The sequence below is a fragment of the Nothobranchius furzeri genome, chromosome 14 (genome assembly GCF_043380555.1).
Source record: "Nothobranchius furzeri strain GRZ-AD chromosome 14, NfurGRZ-RIMD1, whole genome shotgun sequence".
Taxonomy (NCBI): Eukaryota; Metazoa; Chordata; class Actinopteri; order Cyprinodontiformes; family Nothobranchiidae; genus Nothobranchius; species Nothobranchius furzeri.
The window spans coordinates 19,319,761-19,347,230 of NC_091754.1; the positions used below are offsets into that span (position 1 = coordinate 19,319,761).

General features: G+C 40.2%; 1 protein-coding gene across 2 annotated transcripts in view; it reads right to left on the minus strand.

Annotated features, from left to right (window-relative positions):
- The window catches only part of LOC107390077 (bromodomain adjacent to zinc finger domain protein 2B), a 41,105-nt gene extending 14,393 nt beyond the window's left edge, over positions 1-26,712 (minus strand). For both annotated transcript variants that reach the window (XM_015966591.3, XM_015966589.3), the window contains exons 1-10: positions 26,577-26,712; positions 4,807-4,932; positions 3,334-3,489; positions 3,058-3,189; positions 2,704-2,885; positions 2,455-2,622; positions 1,693-2,247; positions 1,150-1,208; positions 703-1,064; positions 392-619 (exon numbers count right to left, since the gene is read on the minus strand). In XM_015966591.3, coding sequence (XP_015822077.1) covers positions 392-619; positions 703-1,064; positions 1,150-1,208; positions 1,693-2,247; positions 2,455-2,622; positions 2,704-2,885; positions 3,058-3,189; positions 3,334-3,489; positions 4,807-4,930 — 1,966 coding nt within the window. In that variant the 5' untranslated portion in view covers positions 4,931-4,932; positions 26,577-26,712. The remainder of the gene's footprint in view (positions 1-391; positions 620-702; positions 1,065-1,149; positions 1,209-1,692; positions 2,248-2,454; positions 2,623-2,703; positions 2,886-3,057; positions 3,190-3,333; positions 3,490-4,806; positions 4,933-26,576) is intronic.
- Between the last annotated feature and the right edge of the window lie 758 nt (positions 26,713-27,470).

The following is a 27,470-nucleotide window of genomic DNA, read 5'->3' on the forward strand; positions in this document are numbered from 1 at the left end:
ATGATGACAGTGTGCACTGCTAGCACAAAACACACAGCTTAGAATAAAAAACTTCAGATCAACAGTAATTCATATCGTGTGTGTGTGTGTGTGTGTGTGTGTGTGTGTGTGTGTGTGTGTGTGTCTGTGTGTGTAAGATTGACTAACTTTGCTTTTATGGGCTTGTGCTGGCACTTTCTTCTGCAAATGAAGTTTTTAACAGGCAAATAAAGTGAATTTTGATTGATTAGATTAAAAATATATGATTTTTTAAAATGTTTTATGCCACATTATTCCTGACATAACTCACCTTTCCATTACTGAAGAAAACCCTGCTGGGAATCATTACAGCAATACAGCGTTGTCCAAATAAACTGGATTTATTTTATCTTTCCAGAAAGTGAAGTCTTACCTTTTGTTAGTGCAGATGGGGACGGGGTGTTGGGGCTGTTGAGGATCGGGTTGAGCGAGTTTATATTTGGTAGAAGGAGAGGCGTGGTAATCTGCTGGTTAAACAGGGAATGGTTGGAGGAAAAGTTGGAGGCAAAGACTGGTTTCCGAGGACTCCTGTCTGCATCCATCGCCGCACACTCCTTGGTGTGATCCTCAGAGTCGTCACTCTCCGGGTCGCTCTCAGAGTCTGCAGAGACAAGAGACGACTCGTTTCTTACAGCTCTCTTCAGCACAGATGTGTTAAAGCTGGTAGAAACAGTACTAGTTAACCTGAAAGGCTATTTCCAGACTCTTCAACTTCACCATCATCCTCATCGTAGGAGTCATCCGAGCCTTCACTGCTGTAACGTTCCCTCTCACTGCTCCTGGTTGAGTCTACAGGTTTTGTTAGGCTCCTTCCTCCATTAAGAACCACAGAGTCTCTCCCTGATCCAGGAACAAGCCCTGATGAAGCTGAGGATTTAAACGCAGAGCTGTAGGAGGTCTCCTTGGTGCCAGTGCTCAGGTTGATGGGCATGAGGCTGAGAGGGTAGGTAGATCCTAGGAGAGGCTCGCTGTTGGGAGATCTGCTCTGGCTGCGGGGTTTAGTGATGAGGGCCAGAGGTGCAACCTGAACAGGGCTGTGAGTTTCTCTATTCAGGCGTAGGTTAAAAACACCAAAAGTTGGTTAATGAGTCTGAAATGTAAACAAACGATTAAGAAGAAGTAGGTTACAACCTTTGGTTCTCCAGTCGCTCAGAGGAGGCCTGCTTCACACAATCCTTCACACGGAGTGGCTTAAGGTAAAAAAATCATTACAGTACATGTCACTCATAAGTGTGTGTGCTGTGAGGAGAGATATTAAAGGAGCAATAAGTGAAAAAGGGACAATGAAAAGCAACAATGGAGAAAAGGAGGCTGCTATAGAAAACTGCGAGACGGCAGCTGTCCGCTTGTATTTGTTGCTTTTGTCAGTCAAAACCAAACCCTGCGTTTACTCGTCACACGCATTAAAACCCTCGAGCTGCTCCACTATCCAGCTTTCTCACAAAGTCGTGTAAACGAAGAACAGTTCTGTTTCTTCATCACAAACATCCCAAAGCACAAGAGAACCTGAGTGTCAGCTTGTTTTGTAAAAACTAAACACATTGTCACTTCGACGCTCATGTAGGAGGACAAAAGTAAAACAGCGTTAGCGTTCCTTTTCAAAGATGAACAGAAAATAAATGGTTCTGTTTTAAAAGACAAGGTTAGTCATGTAGAATTAAAACTAAAACTCACCGTCGTCAGCTGAGGGTTGTTCGGGGGTGCAGAGCCGTCAGGTGGAAGGTCTCTGCTGCTCTCCCGTGTGTGTTTGTTTGGTTTTGTTAATATTTTGCCTCGGTGTAAGGGTTCCTTCGAGGCCGACAGCGTAGGACTTCTAGTTACAGAGCAGTGGGAGAGACTTTTGTGAGGGGAGCACAGATCAAGAGGCTTCAGAGAGGAGGAGGGACTCTGGTATGGAGAAGGTGAAGCAGAAAGGTGCTTGGTTGAATTTAGGGTTCGGATGTTTTTCAACGGAGTGCTGGAGGAAGTCTTAAAGGCTGAAGGACGAGTCTGTCTATGAGATCCTCCTGATGTTCTGATTACGCTGACGTGCTGCTGGTCCTCCTCCTCTGCAGCCCAGGATCTCTGAAGAGATGGTGACATCATGGATTGATCCAGGCCTGGAGGATGAGAAGAGGCCTGGAGTTGAAAGGAGGAAGTCACGGGGACACTGGGACAAAGATGATCTTGAGTAGTGCTTCTATGAGCAGCACGAGGTCTCTTCTTCTTCTCAGAAGTGTGTGTCAGCCGCTGAGTAGGAGGATGAAGGAAAACAAGGAGAAGACAGAATGTCATGTCAGCTCCTGCTGCGAGAGCCTCACACTGGCAGCTCTGGCAGCAAACACACACACAAGCTTTCCACCCACAGCTGGTTCTGACAAACCCAAAACTTCTACACACACTTATGATTTCACCCAAACTTGCTTCTCACCAGACTCTAAACACATTTATGCTTACACTGACTTCTCGTTTAACTCGAATCTCTTTTTCTGACTCAGAGTCGTCACTGCCTGGATCATCTTCATCGTCCGGTTCGCTGCTGGTTTCCTCCTCATCGCTGGAGCTTTCTGACCCCAACAGGCAGCCGCTGAGACCAGATGATTCTGATGGTCTTTTTACAGGCTTCTAGGCGAAAATAGAAATAAGAGTAAAAGTGCAATCAGAGCTTACAGAACAAAAACTAACCCTAACCCTAAAAACACTTACCTTTCCTTTTGTTTTTGGAATCGTCCGACGCGAGCATAAAGAACCACAGGGGCTCTTCTGACTCTGACCGGAGAGGAGTTTAGCTTTCTCCTTTTTGTCTTTTACTGGTAATGAACCGCTGTTCACGGTGGAGTTTAGAACAGGAGGGGGAACTCTCCCACTGTTCACGGTTCCATTCTCACCTGCAGCACAAACAAGCATCCATAATATCTTCAGATGGACACGTAAAGTCATGTCCAGCATCGTTAAATAATCAAGTGGAAGTTCTGTAAAAACCTGGTTTGTTCACTCAGTTATCTTTGTTACCGTTTCATAAGGAATACATTATAGTTCTTAAATTACTGTAGACTGCACCTGAGGTGTGTGCCTGTATCTCAACAGGATCAAAGCTCTTGAACGCTGACAGAAACAGAGGATGCAAAGCCAGAAACGGGGGGAAGAAGGCAGCGGATCCGCTGGTTTGAGCCTCAGCAGGTCGCCACCACTCTGAGTCAGCAGCAAAATGCAAGAATCCAATTAAATAACAGCAATAATAATTCAGAAATAAATTTTAATTTATATGTGGGTAACTGACTTAACACTCAGACTGCTTAAAATGATACGTAATACCTGTAGTTTAAGCTTTCTTACCTTGAAATGCACTGACTTGTGGGTGAGCAACCAGGGTGGGTAAGCCCAGACCCAGTCCTCCAAACTCAGAGTGACCTGAGCGCGATGTGTAGAGTCCATAAACTGGATTACCAAAAACATCTGAATGCTTATCTGCCGTCGTCTGCAGTGAATGACCTGAAACAAAAAACAAACAAACAAAAAGAGCGTTTCATACCAAATCTAGGCTGAGGTCTTGCCAAGACAGGAACCGTTCTGGCAGGTTTAACTGGGATTGCAGATTTGTTTACATACTGAAATAACCATTCTGGACAATAACAACAAGGTGTTTAATCTTTAAAATGCAAGTGAAGCTGTATACTTCATGTTGCAGTGCTGCTCTAAGTCACTCAGAGTTAAAAGCATCTTAATTCTCTCAACAGGATGATTTCATACAGCTGGAGGTGCCACAGCTGTAAATATGTACACCTGTGCATTTACACACATCAAACTCGCTTTTGGGGGAAAAACTAATAATTTCTTGGTCTTCGGTCTATAAGCTTGCCACGCCAGCTGGTGGATAAAAACATCTCTGAAATAACCATTTGTTTGACAGAGTTTAGTACAAAAGAGTGTGCATAGTGTGAGATAGAAGAAATAAATAATTCATGAATGCCAGTGGATTTATTTATTTAGATTTTTTTGGTGCATCTTATCATGGAGAAGGAGAAATATACAAACGGTGGTATGTAAATCAGCACATTATTTTGCGGTCAGAGGTAATCTGACTGCTCATGCATCACTGCTGCTCACTACATAATGGCTTCAGCCACAATTAGTATTCAGAGAAAACAGGAGATGCTGGTGGCTGCACACAGCGCGAGGCTGACAAGCATGTCAAATCACACAAGATAAGCTGCAGCTCAAAGAAAATATACAGCAGCATTGTTTTTATTTATGACATTAATTCCGTTTCGTTCCCATCTAACATGCCAAGATGAGAGGTAGAAGGTCTAAACCCGTCTGCAGGTTACACCCTACCTGACCGTTTCAGACGAAGTTGGTTTGTATCTTTAAGCATAGAGAAATGTATAAACTACAGAAACTAACTCCGTAGTGCCTGTGGGCAATAAATTAAAATTTTATCATTATTGAAATTTCAGACTCTTATCGTGATTATTTTTCCCATGTCAATAAATATGATAATAAAATTTTTAAAAGATGTGTTTAGTTTGGCAACACTCATGTCCCTTTAAGAAGCTGATCCACCTTGAGCCGACTCAAAACGTGACTCAAAATAATACACGTGACAGCCCCATCTAGTGGACAACTTTTGTTTCCGCGCATACCCGTAGTTATCGTCCATTTATCGTCATCGAGGATAAATCCTCAATATATCGTGATATTGATTTTAGGCCATATCGCCCAGCCCTACTGTGAGTAATCAGCAAATAGAAAAGTATTTATTCATGATTTTGTCTTTGAATTAGTGTAAATAATCTTATTTATACGTACCACAGACGGTGAGGGGGGATCTGCCTCCAGGACTACAAGCTGGACTCTGCGTGACATTGAACGTGTGAGGTGGAGCAGAGGAGGAGGCTGAAGATCCGTCATTTTCAAGTTTTCTAGACTCCATATCTGTAAAACACAATAAGAAACGGTAATGAAAAATACACAATGTTCTTTATTAAACCTACCACAATAAATTAGGAGAAATATGCACTTCGTACAACCTTTAACCCAACAATTCAGGAAAAGTTGAGCTGTGGAAGACGACAGCTCGGTCTGATCAGCATCTTTGAGAATATTAGACACACAAATCCCTCAATCAAGGTGTAGCAGAGGATGGTAGATGGAGGATTTAAGGTTTTTTGTTTTGTAGTTGCAGAAGAACGCGAAAGGTTAATCTGGAATCAAGCATTTCTGTTATATTCTTGCTTTTCTCTAATGGAAATAAGTTCTGATTGTTGGTTTTGACTCCAAGTTTTGCGGGAAAGTGAAGGTTTGCAACGTTGAACCTGACAGAGGGGACTTTTCAGAGTCTACTCTCACATTCGATGACACTTTGACTTCAGGAAGTTCATCCAGCACTTAAAAACATTAATTTATGTCAGAAGTATAAGAATGTTGAGGTGTGACCTTGAACGTTTACCTGGAACCACACTTTCACCCTGCATAAGAGGCTCTCTGTGAAAAAGCACTCGGCATTAAAAGCTGCTTCATCGTTCCTCTCAGCTTCGCTCTTTTCACAGAGGTTTATGGTCAAGTAGGAAGAAAACAAAGTGTGCTTTCCCAAACCAGCTGAAAGACGTTTTAAGGGCAGAAAGCTCCCATGAGGCTTTTCAGACAGTCAATAATCAACAATCCTGACATGGTGAGGCTGAGATGGACGCAGCACAACAGCACAGCTGACATTTCACAACCCCTGCATCACAACAGCAGTTGTTCTGTCACATCAACTGTAATCCAAAGCTGTTAATAAACACATCCAAGTGCCAACTAATCCTTGGTTTTTCTGCGTCAGCCTCTGCCTTTCATGCATCAGTGTAATCACATTTCTGACCTTCTTGCCTGCTGTGTAGATGCAAAAATACACCTGGGCTCATAATGCCAGGAAAACACTGTCAGAAACACAAAAATCAGCACATTTTACACTTCAATGGATTTTAGGAAGTCTGTCACATCAGAAAATAAAATTCTTTACATTCAGGGTTTCAGACAACACTCTCTAGCTGAGGCTAAGCTAGAAAATGGATATTACGCCTCAGTGTGTTTGCAGCAGAGTAGCACTGTTGGTTTGAGGATTGTTTTTCAAATCTAGAGATGGGATGAAGAGCAAAAAAACAGGACTTTCAAGTTTTACACTAGGAGTCCATCATGGCTACGTAATCATATACTTTTTATTTAATTGTTTTGCATTTCACAGCTTTGTGAGTTACAACTCCCAAACAAAATGGCCAATTCCTATTCCAACCCAAAGGTTTGCAGAAGTGGTGTATCACTGAAATCTCACGTTTACTTTGTAAATGCTGATAATATTCAAACAGAGAGGAAAGACACGCTGTGAACAAACCACACATTCAGCTGCGGAATAGTTTAGCTTAACATTAAATGAAGGGTAAAGGTGAACATTTGCATTTATTACAATAAAATCCAGCATGAATTTACTTAGGATAAAATTAGCTAAGAGAAACCAGAACCATATGTTGGAGCAAAGGTTACACATCTGACAAATTTAAATATTGTGCAGCTACGTAAATTACAGCAACATCAGTTTGTGGTACTTGAGGTGATCATCAATGAGAATCTTTATAGAAATGTAGATTATTTGATCTACTTTATTCTTAAGAGGGTGAAGATACAACGTCCCAGGTTGTCTCTACAGCTAAAGCTCATGATGATCAAACCGAGAGAATCTATGTACCGTAAACATGAAACCAGCTTTAACCCACTAGGATCAAGGTAAACATCACTATTACAGCATTTCCATTCCCAGCCCCCTTCTCCCTCCTCCACCCATCTGAAGAACACATAAATCTTGATGGGAAAAGGGACAGCGGCGTGCCGAATGAGGCACTAAAACAGATCATTGGCATCCCTTTCAAGGCATTAGAGACACCGTTCACATGTCCACCGTTTCACTGAGGCAGACGATGTCAGAGTCACACATATGTCCTAAATAAATGTCAGCCTGTGTTTGTTATAAAGTAAACAAAAGAAGAACCAGAACTATTCAAAAGAACAAGCTCAGCACTTGGATCAATGTGATGTTCAGACATCATCATAACGTTGTGCATCTCCAGGGGGGACGCAACGCTCCCTCCCCCACAAATACTTCCTTATTGTTCAGTCGACATGAATACAATATTCATTTTACTGCAGAAAGACAGGCAGTGCATAACAATGAGATCTACTAATGAAACCAAGCATCAAGCTGAAGCACATACATATTAAACTGGTGTCTCCATGTCATTTCCTCTTTTTTGTGTGTTGTTTGCTCTTTTTTTTTCTTTTTTCTTTGATTAAATCACAAATTTTCTTCTGAAGGGTTCAAGCTCTACTTCTGTGTAGTAAGAAGAGCCATTACCAAACCATTATTATTTCCATAAACAATAATTAAGAGCATTTCCTCCTCAGCATAGAAATCAAACTGTTACTAAAAGCCACGTAAAATATTTGCTTTCATGAGGAATCTCAAACTGATGTTTAAAACTAAGTCACAGATGAATAATGGAGGTCAAGCACTGTAAATGTAAGCAAACCAAACAATTTATTAGATTTAATAAAACAAATGATATGCAGAACATTATTACTTGCTTGCTTATGGCTTAAAACAGACATTAGACATAAAAATCAACTATTGCAAAATAGGAAATGAGACTTAAAGTTAAAATACATGTAAACAAACTCTTTTTTTATAAATACAAAATAAGATTTCACTAGAAATTTTAAAAAACAAAGCTTTTTTTGAATTTTAAATCATTAAACATAAAGTTTTTAATAATCTACCACATTTTACTGTACTTTTTAAATAATCATATCTTGTGAGTTTATATAGTCTTTATTGATAAATCTTCATTACAAAATGATAATACCAGAAGATGAATAACTGGGTATGTGTTGGTGAGTTTAGGAAGGTCCACTGGTGCAGACAGAGCTGATGGAGGAAACTCCCTAGCTGCCATTTTTATCCCCTAACTGGGACTCCGTCTGCCACTGAGCCATTCACAGCTTCTGAGTTAGAATATCAATGATTCTACGCAATTCTACGACTCAGCATTCACCTTGACGCCACCTCTAAACCCGTCTGAGTGCTGACAACTTCCCTGCAGATGTGAGAGGGTGCCAGCACAACTTTCTTTCAGCTAAGTGACAGACATGCTCTGCAGGAAAACCTTTTCGTAAGTGTTGATGCTATGAGAGTATATTTTTCATGCTTATTCAATGTTTCTCATTTATTGTATAGCTGACAAGCGTGCATGTGTGTGTGTTTAAATCAAGCACAAAAAGTGGCACGCATCACTCAGAGCTTTACTTTTTTCTTTAAGATTGGTTTTGAGAAATATGTAGAAGCATTCAGTGTCTAACCTGCAGTAGAAAACATCAGAACCTTCTCTAGAGCCTTACTGGGGGCTTGTGATGTGGAAACTAAGATAAAGCTCACAGAGAAAATCTGTAATCATTGGCAAAACATGATCAAGTTTGTGTAATTTCTGGAGATAACACATCAATGTTGCATTTTCCATCCAAGAAAATATGTTTAGTTTTCTGGGTTTTGTTAACAAAGGCAGTAGAAGAGTTGCTGTGCTGTAGGCCAATCAGAGGCCAGGTATTTCCAGAGCTGTAGAAAGAGAGTTGCGACGCGCTTTGAACTCGCCGACTCGCGGTCACGTGGTTCATGTTAATGAACTGACCTGAATTGGAATTTTTATTATGTGAAGTGCCTTGAGACGACTCTTGTCGTGATTTGGCGCTATATAAATAAACTTGAATTGAATTGAATGGAGCTCTCAATAGTTCCAAACATCCCAGTGCCGTAAGTCAGTTTGAACGGAGTGCGGTGGGACAAATCACAAAAACTGAATATTGTCACATTTCCCCTGGCTATTGTTGGTAATTATTAAATAATATTATATATTATGTCCTAATTCCTTCACAAAATAGCCTATTTATTTTTTCCGAGCTTTTGTAGGAAGACAGACACCCGTGACTGTTGTACATTACAGGAACACGACAGTCCTAACACAATGTAGAACACATTTAGACCACATACATTACTATATTATATTATATTTATATTTTTATGTGAAGACAGTACATGCATCTATAACCCAGTTTATCTGGCTTCTATAGCAACTAATTACAAAGAAAATTTCAGTAAAACTGTATGGTCAAACTCAGTAGATAAAAAAAGTGTTAACTATGAAAAAATGAACACCAAACTTGTACAACATGTATAATAGCATTTTTAATAAACCATTTTACCAACATTATGTTTAGTCATTACATATGCACAAATAAGCTGAATCATTAATTATGAGCAATGTACTCAAGACCTAATGAAACTTTTGAATAACTTTATTTTGATTATTATTAAAATAATTTGTCAGTGGGTTAAAATTCGAAATTACAAATTTTAGGGTTGGATAAAAATTTTAAATGTAATTTTACATCTCTATATTTTTGGTCTAGTTCAATATTTCTATATGTACAAAAATAGTATTTTAATAATACCTTTATAGGTTGAATATCTTACATGGTTGGCTGCGCTGCATATAGCAAACGGTCTGAGGGAGGAATCAGGATTACGGCTTACCCAAAGACGCAGAGAGAAGAAGAAAATGGTTGGCTCATGTCAGCAGGAGCAACCTCACCATGACCAGAAATCATAATAACAAAAAGCTGTGTGCAGTGAGTTTAATGTGCACTCTCAAATGTTTTCTATCAAGGCTCTACATGCTCTGCTCTCAACTGCACAAGTCTGCAATTAAACTGTTAAATGTGGCAGGAAATAAACTAATACACCACTCTACAGGCACATTTTGAGGAGGGACAGTTTACCAGGCACGTGCAGAGGGGGGTGCGGAGGGTGCTTGAGACCCTGCCCCTTTTGTCCGAAGTGCCCAAAGTGCCCTTTTTCCGGTCGTTCGTCAGATTTTAACGTACAAAACTGTTATACTGTGATACAAATCGGGCACTAGGACCATGCAGAGGCAGCCGCCTCAAGCTGAAGGCTATTTTCCCTTAGACCCGCCTACAAGCTCACTGATTGGCTCTGCCGCATCATACTAACGCGTGATTGGTTGTCCTTGCTGTCGCTCTACCTTGTAGCCATGGAGACGACAGACCGGTGTTTTCCCTGCGGACAGGAGTCTGCGTTCATCTACCTGTAAGTTTCTTTTCTGCCTGCTTCACGTCAGCTGGATAGATTTTAATATCAGAGCTTTTGTTTACGCGCGTTTGAGTCCGTGGTTAGTGTGTGTGGAGCAGAGTCAGTTAGCTGCATGTCTGGGACAGAAAATGAGACATGAGAGAGACTTCTCCTGAAGTGTTGCAGAAACTCAAAGAATCAATGTCTCACTCTAGATTCTCCAGGTCATAACTTCTGAATTACTAATCGAATAAAAATACTTAAACGGGTTCTAAAAGTACATAAAACGAGCTTTCCAATGAGGTATTACATGATGTAATTCATGTTACTCCAAAAATCGCTATTAGGAGGAAACCAGCTTTGCAGCGTCACAGAAAGAAACATAGCGAACCGCGACGGGAGAGCGAGAACCGAAAGGAGGAGATGATCTGATCCTCTTCATCAGCAGCTTTTATAAAGTTATGGAAACGTCACAAATAAAATCCACCTGGTTGGTCAGGTGTCCCAGAAGGCTGTTTCTGTAGATGGTGACATGAGGAGGGACGGATTACAGTCACACTGGTTTTTATTTGAACACTCCACTGTTTACTAAATGATTCAGCTTCATTCCAGCATTATTTATACGTACAATAAATATTTATTTAGCTGAAAATATCATTTTATCAGTGCAGAATTTTATTAGTTTACTTTTTGTAATGAAATGTTTAGATTTAACCTTTTATCTGCTTATTGATCTTCATAATGCTGGTAGAAATGCAGCTACAGTTGTGAAGTAGCCTATGAGTGTTATTTTATGATACCTAGTATTTATTTTACTGTATCCCGTTCTCTGAACCAGAGCGTAGACCTGTGGTCACAGACAGGCTGCAGTCATTAAACTGGTTAACATGAGGTCAGGGGTCACACTGTTTTCTGAGTGTTTGCAACACAGTTCTGGGTTTAAATACCGGAAGTTCGTCTGACATAGTTTGCTCAAGTCATTTTGAAGTTCCTGTTTAGTAATAAATGTAAAGAAAATTCAAATCTGTTTTTTTTTCATTTAAGCTGCAGTTTTACAGACTTTAATAAACATAAACACTAAATACAAACCAGACACTGAAAGCTGAGGTTGTTCTGAAAAAAGGAGCAGAGTTACAAACATTTTACGATTTTATTACAATTTTAAAGCCATAAAACAAAAAAATACTTGTTATATTTATGGTCATAAGAGGGTTAAACGTGATAAATTTTCTGCCTCCCACAAAGAGATGGTAAAAGTGAATGTGAGCATAATTATATACGTTTTATTACTTTATTGTGTATTTTTTATTATTGACTATTACTCCAAAGAGTTCAGATGAAGGCAACTGGACTTCTTTGGTTTCTTTAAAACATTTCACTTCTCCTCTGAGGAGCTTTGTCAGTTCTAACTGGAATATGGGAGAGTCAAGCTCATAAGCTGTAGCTGTCTGTTGTTGTTTAAAGAGCAGAAACTACTCTGAGTACCCCGCCTCTCCATCTCCTGATGAGTCGTTAGCCTCTATTGATGGTGAGTCATCGTGTTGATTAGATGCAGGAAGGTGTGACCTAGACTGAAACTGAATGAGATTCAAAAAAAAAGTTCTAATCTTTTAAACAACGCTGTTGGTCCTCTTGGTCCTTGTTCTGGTTTTCTAAAACCCTGTGTTAAAAACCTTGGTGTGTTTTTAGACGGTTCTTTTAATCTTTACAGACTGGTGAGTGCAGTGGTCCAATCAGGTTTTTATCATTCAAGGCAGATAGCAAAGGTGAAGCCATACCTTCCTGCTAATGTCCTCGAACATGTCATCCACCTGTTGGTGTCTTGCCGATTGGACTACTGCAACTCCCTGTATTCTGGCCTGGGCCAGTCCTCCCCACACCGACTTCAGGTCCAAAATGCAGCAGCTCGCTTGCTGACTGGAACCAGCAAGTGGGAACACATAACCCCGGTTCTGGCCTCTCTCCATTGGCTTCCTGTCTCTTACAGGATCCGTTTCAAATTTTTACTTTTTGTTTTTAAATCCCTTCATGGCCTGGCCCCAGTTTACATCTCTGAGCTGCTGTCCGCTTACGTCCCTGCCAGAACCATGAGGTCCAGCTCTCAAGCTCTTTTAACAGTTCCAAAAACCCGCCACAAGACTCGCGGCGACAGAGCGTTCTCTGTGGTTGGGCCCAAACTGTGGAACAAGCTACCTCTTAACATCAGGACCACACAGAATCTAGAGCATTTTAAATCCCTTCTTAAGACGCAATTTTTTGATTTGGCTTTTAATGCAGGTTGACTTGAGCATCTTAATAGTTTTTAACAGTATTTATCATAGATTGTGACTGTTGTGTGCTCATCTTATTTTAGGTTTTTATTGTTGATTTGTTGTATCTTGATTTGTTTTACCTTGTACAGCGCTTTGGTGTAGCTGTGCTGCTGTAAATGCGCTCTGTAAGTAAAATTGACCTTGACCTTGACCAAAGCTGCATTATTGGTTCTGGAAAGGTGAAATCTAAGCCCCGCCCCTATTTAAAGTAGGGGTTTTACGTTTTGACATAGATAGCTTATTTTACTCCTCTCTCAAATCATCTATCTTCTCTGTCCAGAATGTGGACTTTGTCATCTTCAAAGGTGTCCCTTGTCCTTCAGGTGAAGGTGGACTGCAGAGTTTTGACCTGAAGAGGTGGCTCTCCTGTGTTGTGTTATGTTCTTGTGTAATTGTTGTTTAGTTTCTCTAATGTAAACATCTGGACAGTCCTCCTACACTGGACTGCATAAACGACCCCACTGTGCTTCTGTTTGGGTGTTTTGTCTTCTGGATGGACCAGGTTCTGTCTGAGGGTGTTGTTGGGTTTAAAGCTTACCGGGATGTTGTGTTTGGAGAAGATTCTTCTAAGTTTCTCTGCGACTCCTGCCACGTATGTGATGATGGTGCCTTTGTGTGAAGGTTGTTGTTGTTGGGTTGGTAGCAGAGCTCTCATGTTTAGTGTTAAGTTCAGTGAGATCATAGAACGGGATCAAGAATTTTCTACTGACAGGAAAAAGATCTCAGCTAACATAGCTGTAGATCACATGGATAAGTCTCTGTGGTTGCATTTATTTTACATTTATTTTACTACCTCTTACTAGAGCTGTCTTTAGTAAGCACAAAATATCTTTGGTTGTACACCTGTGCAATAGCAATAAAGTATCTTGATTCCTGTTAAATGTACTTACTGAATGAGTGACCTTTTCAGGCTAAAACAACAAAATGACAAATACAGAAGGACGACTTTTTTCTTCTTTTATAATGCGTTGCATCACCACCTGGTATCAGAACAGGACTCAGTATTGGAAGATAATCAAAAATCAAACAACTTGGACTCGGATCAGGGGCAAAAATGTGGTTGTAACATCTCTAGATTAGTCAGCTTTAAAAACTAAAACTATTATTTATGAACTAACATTAACACTAATGACACTAATTTATATATTTTTATTATGTTGTTTGAACCCAAGGGTCTCATTATCTGAATTTTCTAACTTGTTGGATTGCTCTATAGGTGCCCTTTTTTATACTTTGAGCACCCGCCCCGCCAAAGGTCTCTGCACGGCCCTGCAGTTTACTAAGACTAGCAAGGCAAGGTGAGACTCAGGGCTGATGCTGTTCCAACCCTGTTTGTTCATCGCCCTGAACCAAGGAGGAGGAAGGACCCCGCAGTGAGAAGTACAGCAGAACCACTGCATGTTGATCCACTGACCAGTGACCACACATATTGTACTCAAGTAAACTGTGGTACAAATATTTTGAAATATTAGCCATTTGCATTTATTTCATTTTAAAATTATTATTTATTCTAACAGTGCTGTTATAATGCCAGAGAATGAGGAAAGCAGCAGCAATGAGGCAAATGAGATGAGGGAAAGTGGGGGAGGGGCGCATGAGATGGTATCAGGAGAGAGGGACATCCCAGCAAGCCATGAGGAGCCGCCGTCAGGGCCAGGAGGAGAAAGGAACAGGCTATGCAACCAGGGAACCCAGCTGGAAAACCTAAGGGAGGAAATAGAAAATCAAAAAGGCATGAAAAATGCAAGAGGCATTAAATGATAATAATAATAATAATAATACATTTTAGTTAAAAGCGCCTTTCAGAACACCCAAGGTCACTTGACAGAGAACACTTAATAAAATACAATAAAACAATAATAAAACCCAAACAAGAAAAAAAAAACAATGGAGTAAATGGAGTAAACAGACAATCGAAAAGGCCGTACAACTCCGTTTTTCAGTGGGTTCAACAGGCTGCAGGTTTCTTCAGGACACGAGTATCCCTCTGCCTGATGTTAGAACCCTGTACAGAAAAATGCAGCCCATTAAGCTGGAACCAGGTGTGTTAGGAGAGGTGTGTGACATGCTCAGTTTGAAGGTTAAAAATCTGACAGAGATGGAAAGAGAGTATGTGCTTACTGTGGATGAGATAGCAATCACTCCAGGCGTGCATCACTCCATCACAGACCAAACTGGGATTTACCACCACCGTTGTTCCTGGTCAGCTCTCCGCTCAGCCACTATGAAAACATGAAGATGGACACACAACACAGTTTAACCTATAATGGTTAATAAGAGTTTTGTTTTAGTAACTCTTTGACATTTATTTATTGATAATTGTGTTATTGTTAATTCTTATTTCTTGTCCTTCCTTACTTAATAACACAATTGTAAATGCTAATATTATAAAGCAAGTGGAAATGAGCAGTTTTATGGAAAATGTCTCATTTTTAAAAGTTATTGTGTTCGACTACTATTCTTGAAATATCTTAATTCTATTCTTATTACTTGAGTACGCAAAACAGAACAACATATTTTCTTACGTTCGTAATCCTGTTTGTCTCATGCTTCAGCAGTTTGTTGCAGTCAGTGTTATTAACCGAAAAATATTAAATAATTACTTGTCTTCACAATCACATTTTCTTTATTATTGGTCTCTCCATTTGTGCTTCCATTTCTGATGCATGTTCCAGGGTATCTGCAGGGTTAAGGGAGCCGAATTTAAGACTTTTAAAGACCTTTTTTAAGGCCACTTTGACCAAATTTAAGCTATTTTTAAAATTAAATTTAAGCTATAATTTCCAGCTATTGCCTGGAACCGGTGCTAACCACGTCGCGAACGTGGGATTAGCCATCCAGTTACCATTAAACTTGCACTTCCCCATGGCGCAAGCTCCCACTAGCTTAACCAGCTAATGTGCTCATCTAAAAATAGCCCCCTTTCCCAACCAACTGAACGTGTACGGTTCCGCTTACGCCAACATCATACACACAAAAAATGCTGAACACCAACTAGAAATTCAAGAAAATTTGACAAAAATAAAAGAATCTTGTTTATTGGGTTTTTGGTAATTTAAGACCTTTGGAAACTGTATTTAAGGATTATTTGTTATTTTTAAGGATTTTTAAGGCCTTAAATTTGGAAAAGCAAATTTAAGACTTTTTAAGACTTTTTAAGGACCCGCGGATACCCTGATGTTCGTGTTGATACAGCAACCAGCAACGTATTGTACAAAAAATCCCAAATAAAACTAATAATGTAAAAAGTTTATAACCTATTTCAAACTGTGGGGAATATTTTTAAAACATAGAATCAAACAAACTGAAATAAACCCGTCTGCAGCTCGACAAGCTTGTCTAAACCCTCCTGCTCACAATCAACAAGCTGCACACAATTAGCTCATTAAAGGTTATCTAGCTAAAACTGGCAACATAAAATATTGTTGGCTTATTTTGGTACGAAGCGGTTAGCTAACGCTTCACAATACAAAAGAAATTATGAAATTTCATCAACTTACTGGAGAAAATCCTTCCGAAACACCGAAATGCAGCAGCGGGGACTGTTTGGAACTATTCGAAGCTACATGAACCACGTGACTTCCGCATTCCATTCTTTCCATAGAAGTCTATTGGAGTATTGTAACTCTCTCTTTCTACAGCTCTGGGTATTTCCATATTGAGAATATTAATGAGTGGGATTCATAATCCTGTCATATTCAGTCCCCCATGCCTCAAAAACTGTAACTTTAAACCATGAATAAGAGCACCAGAGCTTTTTGTCCACATAAGACAACACACGACATTAATTCATTCTTTCATACTAGAGTCCACTAGAGATTTAGTGAAATAACGAGTGAACCAGTCCTTTAGACGTCCTCCCACCTCTTCTGCAGGATTGTCATGTAGTTATAACATATCAACTTGTAGATACTTGTATATATATATACTTGTATATAACTTATATATCAACTTGTAGAGAGACAGAGAGAGAGAGAGAGAGAGAGAGAGACAGAGAGACAGAGAGAGAGAGAGACAGAGAGACAGAGAGAGAGAGAACTCGTCCTGCCGTTGTCACCATAACTCAGCTTGTTTGCAGCCCTGCAGATGACCCGTGATCTAAAAGGGTCAGCCAGGAAAAAGGCGGCTGCGTAGAAGACATACATTTGATCGCACAACTCCAGCATTTTTCACACATGCCCTCCAGTCCTTAAATGTTCCAGACTTTTTGTGGATTTTCCTACAAGGGACGTTCAGGGGTGATCAGTTGGGGAGACAATGCAAAAAATATTTGAGTTTAGTTTTTTTTTAATGAGAGACTTTGTCCTTAGACATTAAACTGTGTTCAAATCCAGGTCGCATTAACCACTGGAAACAAAAGAACCTCAGATGGAGTAGCTACAACTGGTGAACGGTACAATAAATGTTTTATGTCTTGAGGCAACAATTACATTTTTAATAGCAGCCAAGACACGTCCATAAAGCCACGATAAGTGAAGTATCCCAAATTTAAAAAAGGAAAACCAAACAGTGGCTCCATAAATTACCCCTGCTGGCTCTCAGTAATTCATCTTAAAATACCCCGTGGTCAGAAAAGTTTTCTTTTCTCTCCCAAGAGATTTAAATATGCTCTGAAGCTTTAACACTCTAATTCAAAGAAAGATGTGAATTAATTAGATACACACAGAATGAGAGCAGAGTGTAATGCAGCACTAACTCACTTGTTTGACTCTTTACCTAATTGGAAAACTAATCCCACACCTTAGTAATACTTTAAAATAAGGTGCTCAGCACATTGCTGCATTTCTATTCATCAGTTACATTTTCCAATTTAAGAAAGCTGATAAATTTTCTCTCATATAAAAATAGACAGAATGACTTAAAAGCAGCTGATCCAAGCCTGAAGTTATTTCACAGTCAGGATTTTTCCTGAACAGCTTTATAACAGGTTTTTTTTTCTAAATTTGTAAACAAATAACTGGACATCAGAATAAAAACTAGGCATCCTCTTTTTATGTAAACATTTAATCTGCATTTTAATGTGAAATCACTTAAATATGACAGTGATATAATTTAAGGCATACTAGCGACCTTTTTCATATTTTTTAAATCATTTTCTTGAGCTAGTATGTGCTAAAATGACCCTTTACAAGGTTAATGAAAGGCCACTCAGCCCCTATAGCTCCCTGTGGCCAGAATATTCCACTTGCAATTTCAGAGGTGCTGGGCTGGCCTGTTGGGAGTTAGAAAAAAAACTGAGCTAACATACCTGGTGCTGCAGTCTGGTTCCAGGACATTTACTGCATGTTTTAGTTTTAACTCCGTTTCAACATACCTGATTTCTATCAGCAGGTAATTAACAGGCTTCTGAAGAACCTGATGAGCTGCTGCACTGGTGATTCAACCACTGAATCTGGTGTGTTGGAGCAGAGAAACAACTAAAACGTGCTGGATACCAACCCTCCAGGACCGGAATTGAATACCCCGGTTTTAGATCATGAACACAGCTGATTTGTTTAATTTAGTGATTAATCACTCCTGTGACCACTAATGAAAGCTAGGGAGACATTTCAGCTGTTAGATTAAGGTGTTAAGAAGATGAACGTACAACGAAGAGATACGTTTCAATTTTGCTTTAACCACAGATACTTAATAATGGACACTAGGGGGTGCTAAAAGCAAGCAAAACTATGTTCCCTCCCAATTGTGTACATGCTAACAAAATTCCTACCATTAGCAAACAGATCCTGGAAATGTATAAAATCAATGGAATGCTCAGGAAATAAGTGAAGTTCAGACCATTTTCAGTTCTTCAGTTGGATCCAAAATCCTTTCATTTAAATGCAATTAACCAATAGTCAAAAATCCCCGTGTCAGAAGTTTCAGTTTTATAAGCGTGGTCTTGTTGTTGTTTCATCTGATGTGCGGCCGCATGTCTTGGACACTCGGGTGAAAAGAGGGGCAGAGCTGTCAACTGACCACTACCTGGTGGTGAGCTGGCTTCGATAGTGGGGGAGGATGCCGCTCAGACCTGGCAGGCCCAAACGTATTGTGAGGGACTGTTGGGAACGTCTGGCAGAATCTCATGTCAGAAGGATCTTCAATTCCCAGCTCCAACAGAACTTTCAAAATGTTCTGGGGGAAGCGGGGGACACCGAGTTTGAATTCAAATTCAATTCGATTCAAATGGGCTCTGTTCCATGCCTCTATTGTTGAGGCGGCTGACCAAAGCTTTGGCCGCAGGGTCGTTGGTGCCTATCGTTGCGGAGGCAAAAACCCGGACGTGGGAGGAAATCGGTGAGACCATAGAGCAAGACTTCTGTACGGCTTTGAGGAGATTCTGGTTCAACATCCAATGCCTCAGGAGGGGAAATCAGTGCGCTACCAACAATATTTATAGTGGGGACGGTGTGCTGCTGACCTCTACTTGGGACGATGTGGATCGATGGGCAGAATACTTCAATGACCTCCTCAGTCCCACTGGCATGTCTTCCAGTGAGGAAGCAGACTCCGGAGACTTTGAGTTGGGCTCTCCAATCTCTGGTACTGAGGTCACTGAGGTGGTTAAAAAGCTCCTTGGTGGCAAGGCTCTGGGAGTGAATGAGATCCGCCCGGAGTTCCTTAAGGCTCTGGATGTTGCAGAGTTGTGTTGGCTGATGCGGCTCTGCAATATCACGTGGACATCAAATTTAACAAGTTTCAAGTTCATTTATGTAGTGCCAAATCACAATAAGAGGCATGTCAAGGCACATCATACAGTAAACATTCCAACATAGTTCAGTTCATCACACCAATCAGTAAAAAGTTTCCTATATAAGCAACCCAGCAAATTGCATAAAGTCACTGACTAGTGTCAGTGTCTTTACAGCAATCGTCATACTAAGCACTCATGCAGTGACAGCGGAGAGGAAAACTCCCTTTTAACAGGAAGAAACCTCCAGAGGATCCTGACTTGACATCGGGGGCAGTTTCACTGGACAGGCAGACCGGGGTGGTGGTCCCCCCCCCCCCCCCCCCCCCAATTAAAAACGGGGGCCACAGGGTATGTTCCAACTACAGGGGGGTCACACTCCTGAGCCTCCATTGTAAGGGCTATTCAGGGGTTCTGGATAGGAGGGTCTGTCAGATTGACAAACCTCAGATTCAGGAGGAGCAATGTGGTTTTCGTCCTGGCCGTGGAACACTGGACCAGCTCTATACCCTTAGGGGGGTCCTGGAGAGTGAAAGGAAGTTTTGCCCAACCAGTCTACATGTGTTTTGTGGATTTGGAGAAGGTGTTCAACCGCATCCCTCGGGGGGACCTGTGGGGGGTACTCCAGGAGTATGGGGTACCAGGCCCTCTGATACGGGCTGTTAGGTCTCTGTATGACTGGTGTCAGAGCTTGGTCAGCATTGCCAGCAGTTAGTTGGGCTCGTTTCCTGTGAGAGGTGGACTCCGCCAAGGCTGCCCTTTGTCACCGATTCTGCTCATAACTTTAATGGACAGGATTTCTAGGAGCAGCCAAGTTGTTGAGGAGATCCATTTTAGTGGCCTGAGGATCAGGCCTCTGCTTTTTGCAGAAGATGTGGTACTGTTGACTTCATCAGAATGTGATCTTTGGCTTTCGCTGGAGTGGTTCGCTGCAGAGTGTGAAGCAGCTGGAATGAGAATCAGCTCCTCTAAATCCGAAACCATAGTCTTGAGTCAGAAAAGGATAGAATGCCTTCTCCAGGTCAATGACGAGATCCTGGCTCAGAGTAGACCCGCTGCTCCTCCACATCAAGGGGAGCTAGTTGAGGTGGCTCGGGCATCTGATTAGGATGCCTCCTGGACGCCTTGCTGGTGAGGTTTTCTGGGCACATCCAACCGGGAAGATGCCTAAAGGGAGACCCAGGACACATTGGTGGGACTATGTCTCACAGTTGGCTAGGGAACGACCTGGGATTCCTCTGGATGAGCTGGCACAAGTGGCTGGGGAGAGGGAACTCTGGGCCTCTCATCTTAGGCTGCTGCCCCCGCGACCTGTCTCCAGATAAGCGGAAGAAAATGGATGGATGGATGGGTGGGTCTTGTTTCTGTTATTAATTCTGTCTTTATGGTCCACTATACATTCAGTCTAAATGATAGCACAGTCCCTCTGAGGTTAACGTAAAACCAGAAACCTCAGGATAACTGAATTTATGGCATCCAAAGTGACCGTAGAGGACTACCCTATCATAAATCTTTACCATTAGACTATATTGATTATATCCTATCTAGAGACATCCAGTGCATAATGTATGTGTGCTGTTTAATTAAACACCAAATATTAAAAACTTTGTTCATCTGGGGAATTAACTGAGCTGGTAATGGAGTTAAACATCCACTATGAAAGGTGTGATTACTATGAAGCCCACTGTCATTCATGGCCCAAATGAAAGAATAAAATATATCCTTAAAAACATTCAGATCTTCAAATGAACATTCCACTTCTCAGAATCAGCTATTTTCTTGTAATTCTCTTTCTGCTTTCATGTTTTAGCTAAATCCCTTTAGCAACATTATATATAAAGAAAAAGTTGCTGTTGCAGAAAGTCGCTGCGTTATCAGAACACAAATAATGTCAGCAGCATCTTTCATAATGAAATTGTAATTATTAAAAGGGTGTCTCCACTGGAAGGTAATGAGCCATCCATACGCCCTTGATGCACTTCTAATGATCGATTCATGAAACAGAAATTACACTCATTAAAAACTGTGGACTAAAATGGAACATCCTTAATGTTCCCATAATTATCATCATTTTCTCACTATCTGTAAAAAAATTCCCCATGGTAAAAATAATATTATAATACAATTATATTATTGTGTTTAGATTACAATGAAAATGTCATTTATGATGATAAAATAAAAACATTTAAAAATGGAGCTGCAGAAGTTACAGTTGAGCAGTGACCGGATTTTAAATGCATGTGGATCAATAAAATACAAACTGGTTAGTCTTAATGTGAGAGTGAAAAGCTGGATAGCCTCCAGAAATGCATTAGCTTTACAAATACACATAGAGCTAACTAATGTATTCTCCGCTGATCTAAAACTTCTGATGCAAACATGAGCTTTTTTATCATGGCAGGTAGAGTTCAATCCCATCATTGGTTTAAATAAAGCAGCATCTCCAGGCTGAGATAAAATAGAACAGGAAGATGAGTGCAAAAGAGTAATCTCTCTGACATATTCCTAATAATGCTGCTCCCTCCAGCTCACCCGATCATAAAGTGTCAACACTGACCTACAAAAAGCAACTCCCGTCAAGCCTTGCATGTTTCAAAACATCAATCACAGCAGACAAAGAGGGTACATTGAATTATACAGCATTAACCTTCAGGCTCTGCGTAGAAAGACTATGGATTTATTTGTGCTGGTGTGTAAAGAGCCCTTTGCCTTTTTTCTTACAGAAACCAGGCTGCTCAGCAAGAGACCGGCATCTCTGATTAATGAGAGCAACCTTGTGGGAGAGGGAAGAACGGAGAAGACAGGGTTAGCTTTAACATCGGGCTTATGATGCTTTGTGATGAAAAAACAGGAGATCGGAAATTTGTTTATTTCTAATGACAACAAAGACAAGTAATTGAAATTGCGCCCACATTTTCTAAGTTAACACACATCTCTTTTAACAATGGTAGTTTTTGCACCTTTACTGTTCCCCTGCTTCAGCCCTCCCCCCTCCCCCTGCGCAGCGGCCGCAAACTCACTGATGCGCCTACAGCCTCTCAGAGTTCCTGCTGATCCAAACATTGAAAGAATCATTTCATTTTCTGTTCCTCACTTCTGATTACCTTCAATGGTGTCTGTTTGTTGCAACCAGGTACTAAAACTAACTTGTTTATTATTTGACTATTTTTCTGTCTTGTTTGTCTGTTTATTACCTTCCTGCATCTCCTCTCATCCTAAAGAAAAACTGCTAACTGGCTTTATGTATTTTCATCTCATGAGTTACCTTTGAACAGCAGCTCAAAAAGATCTACAGACAGCAAATATAGCGGAGTGCCCACAGACCGCTCCGGTGCAGTGAAGTCACCGGAGGACAAAACAGGTGATGTGTTCCGCTCCGCAGCAGCAAAATGCATCAGGCACAAATAAAAGACAGAAAGCATAAAAGGATATGAGCCGACATGAACAATCGCGTGTTAAATTTGTTTTTGAGGTAACAACACTTTGATAATGTTACTGTGGCCGTTCTCAGGACGCATCTGTCTGGAGCGCGTCAACGATCAGAGCTCTGTGCCGCTCAGGTCAAAATAATCCCCAGAGAGTCCTCATAGATAATGTAATATAAGTAGAACCAGGATTGTTTTTGGGCTCCCCCTGGGTGTGGAAGTGGAGAGCTTCCAGGAGCTCCCTTTAGCTCACCTGTAATTCGAACCCTGCGTATAGCACAAGTTGGTCGCGTGAGTTGCCAGATACTAGCAGTTACCGGAACAGTCCTTTCAAAAAAAGACAGTTCCTTGATCTTGTTCCGGCAAGATCCAGCTCAAGTGAAGCCCTGCGTTTGTTACAAATCAGTAAATGTTTTTGTCCTTATGGGCTCCCGTAGAAGGAAACTAATATGGCGTCGCCCAGAGACTTAGTGTCATGACATAGAGAAACACTCTTAGACCCACTCCCATGTATTTTAGACCTGGTGTTTATGGTTATATGTTTACGAAGGCACCAATATTTTTCAACAACTGGGCATCATTTATTCATTTTCAACATTTTGATGGATATTTCCAGGTATACACTACACATTGTTCCAGACACAAATAAAGCTCCTGGTGCATTAACTCTTTGAAAGGGGGGTTTGAACATTATTCAGCTCTTTAAATATTGTATTTCTATCTGAAATATTAATTGTTTAAAGTAACTAATTATTCTTCAGTATAGCTTATGTAACTAATTTTGTGAAAATGCAAATGAAGCCCATTTTGTTCCACATGAACTCTGATATTTGGTTCAAGAGGTTTCAGTGAATCACTGAAATAGAGCTTGTACTCGATGCCTCTGCACAACAGCGTTTTTCAAATGTTTTAGTAGCATGATTGTGTTTTGCAGCAGAATTATGAAATCACAACAAGGAGTAGTTCCATTATGTATCTCCAACTTGTTCCAGTGATGACACCAACTTAAAAACAAAAACACAGAGAATGTAAACTCTGCCTTGCAGAAATTTAGTACCCGAGTAATGAAAGTTAGTCAAATTTCAACTCAAAGGGTAAAAAGCCATTAAATCTTTTTTGGCTGAGAGTTTACAACCTCTAGAACATCAGGTTTACGTTATGCGTTGTGGACGTAAATCACTGTTATACATGCGCAGTTGCGCACTAAACATAAACTCAGTCCAGCTAAAGCCCTTGGTTAGTAAGCTAATGGGTAAGATGCACTAGACCACATGCTGACAGATTCACACATCATTAAGGAGGCTAATTAAAAACATTCAGTACTTTTCTCTAAATTTCAATGACAGATAACCAGTCTGGAATGAATTAATGACATTATTACCATCTCCACTAGAGTAATGTGTTTTAATTTTAGGAAACGTGCAGATTCTTCCTGATGTAAGAAGTGAGTCTCCTCTTTGTTTTGTTAGTTTTGGCGTTGACATCATCATCGAGCGCAACATTCTGTGACTCTTAAAAAAAACTGTGAAAACGCTGAAAAACGCAGGCAGCGAAGGGCTTTTCTGATCAGGAAACGGCTGGCAGTGAATGGGTTATGAGTCACAGAACATTGCACTCTATGATTATGTCAACGCCAAAACTACCCAAACAAATAGTAGATTCACCTCTTACATCAAGAAGAATCCGCGCGTTTCAAGCGCTATCCGTTCTTTCATAATTCATTGTCAAATTGTGATCGGCAGAAGCTTTTTTGACAGCAGCGGCCCAAAACGATCTCCTAACACATGGATTTTCTGCTTCCTGATCACGTGACGTGTGACGTACACAGATGAAGGTCAGCTTTAGAGCTGTGATGTTTGTTCTCACGGTGCGTGGGCTCGTTCCGACTCCCACAGTAAAAAATGCAACTGACAACTTTAGCTGTCAATGACAGTGAACGGCTAAATTTAAAATGACGACTTTTGCTGCCAATGGCAGTTAATGAGTTAAATTCTGTCTCAAAGACTTAAGTTCACTTATTTTTTCAACACATTTGGAGTGGTCGATAGTATAAATGAATGCCCTGAGGTTATCTTTGTGGGGGGAAAAGCTTGGCGCTCCCGTTTCAGGAACTAGAAGTTAGCCAGAGCAGAGAGGAGCAGAACACATCAGCATGTCTTATTTCCTGATATTTGGACATCTCACCTCTGATTGGCTAACAGCATCACGACTCTACCACCAACTCTGCTCTGCAACGCTGATGTTATATGCGACTTATATATGAAACTCAAAACATTATTATATGGTACAAGCATTCATTTTTTCAGTAATTCAGTTTAGAATGAGAGACCATCTAAAGACTCAGGAACCCTTTGTAGGTGTTTTGATTCTTTAGCTGATTAGAGTGCGACACTTTGAGCCTAGGATATTGAGCCTTTTCACAATAATCTAATTGTCTGACACTTTGAATTCTGGGTTTTCATGAACTGTAAGCCAGAGCTATTCCATTCTGGGCCTCGAGGGCCGGTATCCAGCGCGTTTTAGTGGTTCCTATGGTCCTACACACTTGTTTTATTGGTTCAATCACATGTGCAGCAGCTCATCCGGCTCTACAGAAGCTTGTTAATCGCCTACTATTTGAAATCAGGCGTGTTGAAGCAGGGTTCAAACCAAAACGTGTTGTATACCGGCCCTAGAGGCCCAAAGTTGAATAGCCCTGCTGTAAACCATAATCATCACAATTATAACAAATAAAGACTTGAAATATCTGGATTTGCATGGAATTAGTCTATATTAGTTTCACCTTTAAAGTTGAATTACTGAAACAAATTTACTTTTGCACCCTATTCTATTTTCCAGCGTTTTCCCTGTATCGTGTCTAACAGGACACACTCCGCCAGCGACTTCTACTTCAGCCTCAGGGATTTCTCTTGGGATGTGCCCCTCCAAAAAAAACCTTTAAAGGAAGGTGATCCGCCTAATCAGATGCCAAAACCACCTCAGCTGACTCAGTTTGATGATGAGGAGTAGAAGCGGCTCTGAGTCGGAGCTCCCCCTTCATCTATGCAGCTCCTTTTGAAATAGCCTTTATTTTCATCTGCACCAAAATCGCTAATTTATATTTCAGACATGAAGCATTAGCTGTGTTTTAGTGAAGAGAAAGAACTCAACTTGACGTTTTTAAAATGTTTGCTAAACAAAACCATTAAAAGAATATTACAAGCACCACATGCAATAAATAAATGCAAAAAAACTTGCACTTTGACCCAAAAAAAAACGTTTTTCTTGACGTCATATTGAGAATGGAAAAGTTATACGTTGGTAGTTCATTTGTGTTGTTTATCAAATTCCATAATTTGGTTCTTTTTGGCACACAGTGTATTAAAGATTTCTTGTTTTTTTAAGCGTTGCTCTATGAAAGGTTAAGCCAAAACTTGTTAGCAAAAAAGGTAAAAACAAATCTGAAAAATGATTACATGATTTTTTTAATCAATTAAACACTACAATGTAGGTAATTTGCTGCTGTTGTTTTCACAATCTGCTATTATATTATATATTCTGAACAAATATCAATGTGTGTATTGTGCTGTCTCTCAGAGAGGAAACATACTTAGCCTACTTCACTTTTGTTATTATGAAAAAAAGATATGTACAATTTTTTTAATGGTGTTTTTAAATTGTTACAAGAGTTTGGTGCCACACCTGTTTTATTTTAAATAATTAGTGAGTGTTAAACTTTTTTTAATGTGTCCAAGCTACTGTGCTCCTAGCTACTTTTGAACAAAGTTAGACAATATTTGCAATTTTTCATCTCCAATAATTGTTAAGCCAGACCTAAAAAGGTAAAAATAATACAGTAGTGAACTAACGGTGAGCTACTGATCTGGAACCAGCTATTTTGCTGTAACTAGCTTTTAACGTCTAAACGTTCAACAGCCCGGGTTACTAACTTTTCGCAGAAAATTACTGAATTACTTAAAAAATAAACAATTAGAAACAGTCAAAGGGAAGCAGGGCAGACTTACTCTTCGGCGTTTGTCGTTTGAGTTATGCAGAGGCGACCGAGTGTGTCGGAGTCTCACCGCAGATTGAAGACTCCTCCGAATCCTCCTGGCCAGCTCGAGAAGGGTGACGTCACTTCAGGAACCCAACTTCTGATCTCAGATCAGCTGTCACGAGCCCATCCGTCACATCATCTGTGTGAAGAGAAACCCCCAAATCTACACGGTTTGTGACAACCAGTAGAGAACATTTTTATAAACATAGCGTTATTTCTAGGGAATATATTGGATTCGCACGTTGCTTTTTCATTCCCAAGCAGTAAAATGTGATTCCGGTGATGTGATGGTGCAGGAATAAGGACTAAATGTGAAAATGTTTAAATTTAAATTTAATCAAAAATCACAAAATTGAACACAAAAAAATCACAATTTGAGAAGAAAAAAACCCCACAAAGATGGTCAAAATGAAAGCAATGAAAGTATTTTGCCTTTTTATCTAATTCTGATGTAAACTTGTTATAATATTATTTGCTACACAATTCCTGCTTTTCTGCAAACAAATCGTTTCATTCATTTTTGGCTTAATTTAGGAGTGTATGACGAAATTCTACCTTTCTGAGAGAAATACAGTATGTTGTGCCTTAGTGCCAAAGATCAGATTGAACTAACCTAATCCAGTATTTTATTTAAAAACTAAGACCTGACCATATCATTTAAAACATGTTTATTTTCTTGCTCTGTGTCCTTTACACTCATAGATTTTTCTCTTTTTTTAATTCATCATCACGGCATTTACATGAGCCACTATGTGTGCACGGCTGCATAACAGCAATCATTTGGTGGATTTGTCTTTTAAGCAGCAACATGTCTGGGTTTTTAATTTTAGAGAATGAATGGAAAAGATCTGAGCAGTGTCAG